Source organism: Plecotus auritus (assembly GCF_963455305.1).
Source record: "Plecotus auritus genome assembly, chromosome: 6".
NCBI classification, from domain to species: Eukaryota; Metazoa; Chordata; class Mammalia; order Chiroptera; family Vespertilionidae; genus Plecotus; species Plecotus auritus.
The window spans coordinates 135,607,191-135,613,206 of NC_137773.1; the positions used below are offsets into that span (position 1 = coordinate 135,607,191).

Here is a 6,016-nt window from a genome sequence, read left to right on the forward strand (position 1 = left end):
CACCAGACACTTTCCTTTTTTTAGCACCAGACACTTTCAAAGTAAAATGTAACAATTCTAAATCTCAGGGGTCGCTCTGTCTGGAAGGATCACTGAGGTCAGCTTTCAAGAGATACTTGCTTAAACATTCTGGTGTTACTAAGAGACATTGTCAAAACTGGCAATACCAAATTTGACATCTGCCAAAATGACTGTTTTTCTCCTTTTGGTTTTCAGCTTTTCCAAATGTAAGGTTTCCTGAGCACCAACCTAAGCTGCAAGTTTGGGGCTTGATTTTCCAAGTGTTTCTCCCATATGCTAACCCACAAGGCAAGGCCACGGGTTTAACTAAACACCTCAGAGTACTGAGAACATGATGAACAGATCCTCCTCCATTCATTCTGATACCCTTCTGGGAACCCCAAAACTGCTGCAGGAAATGAAAACCCCTCCCCTCTCTGGGGATACCTTGGGTTTCATGAAACTTCAGCCCCTTGAAGAGCATCAATACTCATTGAAGTAAGTAAGTGAACGATGCTATTCCCTCGCTGATGTTGATGGGTTAATTTTTAAATTCAGTTAGTTTTCATTCATGTTTATTCTCTTAACCCACCTAGTCCTATGAGATCTCTTATGGAGAGGTCCAACTTTAAGGAAATCCAAATTAAGACGTCAGACTCTCTTTATTTTTATTTTTATTTTTAGCAGTTCCTACTGAAATTTTAAAAGCCAACTGCCCCAGTGTTATTCTATATAGAAACACACTGTCTCTCCCCTCCTCCACACCACGATTTCTTTTTAATTTCCCAATACCTAAATGATAAACCAGCAAATCCGAGAAATACTGAAGCTGTTCAGGAAGGCCAAACGTAAGTATTTTGTTCTCTGTGGTGGTCCAGTTGCAGTCTCCAGGTATTGGTGGACACGATCCCCCTGCCACAAGATTTTACCAGCCAAGAAGAACAAAGCAATAGAGGAACGGATGGGTCAGATCCTAAAAATTCCTTCTAATAAGGCAACATTCCTCACACCCCCCAAGGTGCAGGACTCCCTCTGCCTTGCCTGTGTGCACACACAAACTAGGCTCTCTCTCTCCCCAAGCCGCTGGGCCTGGCACAGCTGGCTTTCGGAGGATTTCTAGAACCTGCTCCCTGCACTAGACGGACACTGTCCTTTGAAAACAAACAAACAAACAAGCGATATCATTTAAGGATCTATTCTACCAACTGTCCTGTTTGTGGGCAGGCTCCTCCCTGCACTGGCAGCCACAGCCCCAATTCCTGTACACGAGTGTCTGGCGACACAGAAAAGGGAGTCGGCAGCATGATCCAGGAATTCACTCCAGGCACATAAATTGCTATGTACAAATCACTGTGCACAAAGAGAAACAGCACCAGGCCTCCCACCTCACTACACAGGGAATGAATGACTCCACCGATGGGGTCTCTGCTTACTCAGAGTCCCCGCTAGCCAGCCTAAGGAGGAGGAGATCTTTCTGGCAAAACGCAACCACTGCCTCTGACCCCAGGGATGCCACTGGCACACCCTCTTTACCTAGCTCCCTCTGGGCCAGCACTGGTATTCATTCTCAGACTAGAAAAGAATCTAAAGAGAAAACATATCCACACCACCCCAGCCATGTGAGAGACACCATAACTCCCTCTAGAGAAGAGACATCTGTTCGAAAAAGGAAAAGAACGTGAAAACCCCTCAAATCCTATCCTTGCATTTGGCTGCTCTCTCCAAAACCTTTCTAGAGAATTACCTCATTTTAACTCCGTGTGCGTGAGCACAGAGGTAGCCAGTTAAGACAGAGGGAATGTAAACAGCTGCCTGGCTAGGTACTCAAATTATAAGAGGGTTTCTGCTCTACCTTCTAGCCCTTTCCAACATCCTCCCTTTTTAGTGTGGCCCCTCCCACAAGATGTGGGTGTCCGGGGGGAGCCCTAGATTCACACTCCTTCCTACAGTTAGAAACTTATCTAAGGCCCCTTGTCAGCCCCAAATATACTTCCGGGGAAAGGAGATGCTTTTTTTCACCCAGATCAGTGAATGGACTGACTAATTAGAAAGCCATTTGCATAGAAAGAAGGCCTCAGTCAACCTTTTCTGAAGGAAGGCGGTAACTGGAGCCTGGCTTCCAGATTTGGGGAAGGGGTTGAGCAGGCCAGCACCCTAGTTTTCCAAGTCCTGGGACGTAACCACCATCCTGGGGCACGCGGAGTTCAGTTTTTAAAATGCAAAGGGACACCCAGACATGTAACTCCAGCCCAAGGACATTGACAGAATTTCTTAGAAAAGCAGCACTGCAAATTCCTCCACTGAGAGGTCTGTTCAAATAACTCCTAAGGGCTGGGGAAAAGAGGTGGCCACAAACCTCTCCCTTCACATGCTCTCTCAAGCTCATGTTTCAAAAGCCTTTTCGGAACCTGTCAAAAGGAAATTCCAGAAAGTCGTAACATTGGTGAGCAAAATGCTCCCTCCCTCTGAAGCCAGTGTTCGTACCTGTAGTTACCTGAACCATTTGAATCGCCAAATGTCAGAGCTGGAAGCAACCTCAGCATTAATTGGAATTTCAGAAGCAAATCCCAAACATCAAAATGAGAAGATTCCACTAAAGGTCAAAAATGTATTTACTTCTAGTGGAGTCTCATACACTCTTCGTTTTTGTTCATCCGTAGACCTTAGTTGCAACAGGTTCAATGCATACCACTGCCCCAAAACAACAGTGGCTTTAAACTAGCCATCTAATGCCAAATGACCAAACGTTAAGTTTCACATTGTAATTATCTATCACTTTGAAGTTTAGGGATGTCCCTCTCTCCCCTCACTACCACTACACACATACACATACATACATACACACACACACACACACACACACACACACACAGTAGGTTAAATATACCCACAGAGCCACTCCTCTGCCCCTTGAGGAGATAGAAAGGTATACTAGTATACAATGAAACCCTTTACACACAGCTTCTATTGCACACATTCCAGACTGCTACCACTTTGTAAGTGCCATTTCAGAACACAAATCCTTTTAAAGAACAGATGGCAAAAGAAAATGAGAAAGACTTGCCCCCAAAAAAGGATACTTCCATTCCACTATACTAATGCAGGCTCTTCGGATGGGGTTATTGAGTGATAAACAGAAGAGGGCGCGGGCAGGTCGGCTGTTAGACGAGTTACCCTGTTTTTTGCTCTTGGTGTATTGCTGACGTTTTCTTTGGGAGAGAGATCCTACAGGTGGGGGTGCGGAGGTGCTCATAGTTTGGGCAGCCTTGGCCTGTCTAGCAGCATCGATTGCAGCCTGCCAAGACAGGACAGTTTGCTTGGAGCTATTCGGCTGAGAAGTTGGTCCTTCACCAGAAAGAGAGAACCTGGTGCCTCTTGCATAGTTTGCCTCTGGAAAGAAAGAAAAAATATATATTTTTTTTTAAAATGAGAATGCAGTGTCAAAAGAAAGCAAAGATTGCCTCCCATAAGTAACAAGGGGAAAACATTCCCGTGTTTCCATTTTGAACCTCGTGTCCTGTTTTTCAGTGACAGGGATCTGGTCAGCCAGAGCACGCTGCCCTAAGTGCCAGTCACACAGGACCTTGCAGCAAGGCGCCCAGGGTGTGCACACCTCTCTACATCCATGAAGTCACCAGGCAGCTTCCAGTGCATTTCTCCAGACAAACTGAGGTCATTCCCACATTTATTCCACATCTTTTCTGGTTTAAAACCCATGTATCTCTAATGAGTTAACAGATACGTACAACAGCTTTTCTCTAAAATAACTACCACCATCACACACACCAAAAAAAGGCAATGCCAATAATTCAATAGTCTTAATCATTCTCAGAGTGTTACTCCAACATCTTTCCACAGCCACAAATTCATTTTTCAGCATGGAAAAAAGAAATCTCCACTGGCACCGGGGCCATACCCAAAGCCCCGTAACAAATATCTAGATTATGCACTGACACTTCCTGCAAATGAAAATTCATGATGGTTGGGACTCATTTCCTCCACGGGCTTCCGAAAACAGAAAACATCTTTAGGGCTTTTTTGCATTTTAAATTGAAGCCGCAGCAGCCAAGCCAGCATCCAGAGAAACAGACAAGGCAGGCAGCCTGCACCCCTGCGCCTTGGATAGACGGGCTGGATGATGCCAGGGGGCCTCGAGGCCTAAGCAGGAATCATCTCAGTGTAGCTGGCATCCCGGTGCACAAGGGCAGAACCCCAAGGAGAGAGACGTGCAACGCCCCTCTGGCTTTGGGTCAGGCCACTACCTAAGCTGGCCTCCCCCGCACCTGCCTAAAAAGGGTCACAGTGCCTAAAAAGGGTCACAACCGTCTTACAGAGACAGAAGTCAAAGTGAGAGTGGGACGGGCGTTTGCAAAACCAATTCTTGCTAAGTACAGAGCATGGGAGAGTCAAAGCTAGCACAGGTCTGCCTGCCCAGCCCCCTGGGAAGGGGACCACCCACCGGGGCGGGCAGAAGACAGTCCGGGCCTGGAAAGGTGTGGCGCCCAGCCTTTCCTTGGGGAGCGCTCACCTGGGAAGGCTGCAAGCCCACAGGGGTTGTGGAGGGCACCGGCGACCTCCTAGGAGGAAGGAGGAGGGCTGGTCAGCAGCTGCTCCAGCCTCCCTCGACCCCGCACAGCCGGCGGCTTGGTAGCTGCACGTGGTGCCCGGCCGGAGCTGGGGAAGGGAGCCCCGCGGCAGCAGCAGCGACTCCCCGGGCATTGCTAGGTTACCGACGTGTGCACAGCGGCACTGGGAGCGGGAATACGAGTTCCACCGACCCCTGGCCAGCGATTCGGGAGACTTGGCCTCCCTCTCAGGGGAGGGGTGTGCTTCGGCCAACGGCGCGAAGGGTGAAACCCAGCAATCCTAGAATTTTGAGGATGCCACCGGAGACCTTGTTCCTAGTCAAAAAGGGGCTGGGAACGAGGTGAAGGCGAGAAGAGGCTGGAAAGGGGGCTCCGGCTGAAAACTAACAGCCACCCCTCTTCCATCGCCCGGGAGCGTTGGAGGAAAGTTGAGCCCGAGGACACGAACCCAAATCACCTCGGGGCGAAGCCCCCCCCTCTCTGCTACACAGCACTCCGCCGACCCCACGGCCGCCCCCACCTCACAAATGCAGAATTAACTCTGACATTCAAGGCCTGAAGGGGAGAGCGGAGTGGCTGTCACGCATATCCCCTTTCTGTAGATGACACCGAGCCAGAAACATCCTCTCCAACCCCCTCAACCCACCCAGCGCAGCAGAGACGGGAGGGGTGAGAACGAGGAGGGGGTGGGAAGAGGAGGACCATGACAAGGATTAGATTTGGCAGCGGGTGCCCAGGCTCTGGCTGCTCACCGTTCGCGTGGTCCGCTTGCTGCTGCCGTTGATGCTGCATTTTTTTCATCATCATCATCATCATCATCCACGAACATTTATTGAGCGCCTACTGAGTGCAGGGCACTGTGCTAGGCGTAAGGGCGGGGGGTGGAGCGGGTAAGGGGTTACCGATAGGTAGAAGCCGAGGTCCCTGCCCTTATTCTCGCTTCAGCAGGGGGTGGGGAGGGACGGGGACAGATAACAGAAAATAATTTCTAAAAACCGCTCGCCACCCACACTCCCTCTTTTTCAAAAATGGAGCAAAATAAACTTTTTTTAAAAATAAGACCAGATGTATATATTATCTTAATAATATATACATGTAATTTTTTGCTGCAAAGGAGAATTGGCTTGGTCCCCTCCTCTAGCGGAGGAACGCCGCGGCGATGCTGGCCCGGCTGCCGGGGCCGCTCCGCGCGTCCCCCATGCCCACCGCCCGCCGCGGTGCCCGGTGCCCGCCGCCGCCGCCGCCGCCGCCCGCGCAGCCGCTGGCTCGGGACCGCGGGCAGCCCGAGCTCACATCCGGGGACGGAGGCGCTCGCTCGCTCGCTCACTCGCTCCGCGCCTGCCGCGCCGCGCCGCACGCCGGTTCGCCCTGGCGACGCTGCGCGCCCGCCGCCGCCGTCCCCCTTCCTCCCCCCTCCCGCCCCGAGCCTC

General features: G+C 50.5%; 1 protein-coding gene across 3 annotated transcripts in view; it reads right to left on the bottom strand.

The window, feature by feature from the left end:
• CACNA1D (calcium voltage-gated channel subunit alpha1 D) overlaps positions 1 to 5,816 on the bottom strand; it is a 311,586-nt gene extending 305,770 nt beyond the window's left edge. For all 3 annotated transcript variants that reach the window (XM_080675937.1, XM_080675938.1, XM_080675936.1), the window contains exons 1-2: positions 5,339 to 5,816; positions 3,081 to 3,390 (exon numbers count right to left, since the gene is read on the bottom strand). In XM_080675937.1, the coding sequence (XP_080532063.1) occupies positions 3,081 to 3,390; positions 5,339 to 5,405 (377 nt within the window). In that variant the 5' untranslated portion in view covers positions 5,406 to 5,816. The remainder of the gene's footprint in view (positions 1 to 3,080; positions 3,391 to 5,338) is intronic.
• Positions 5,817 to 6,016: the final 200 nt, after the last annotated feature.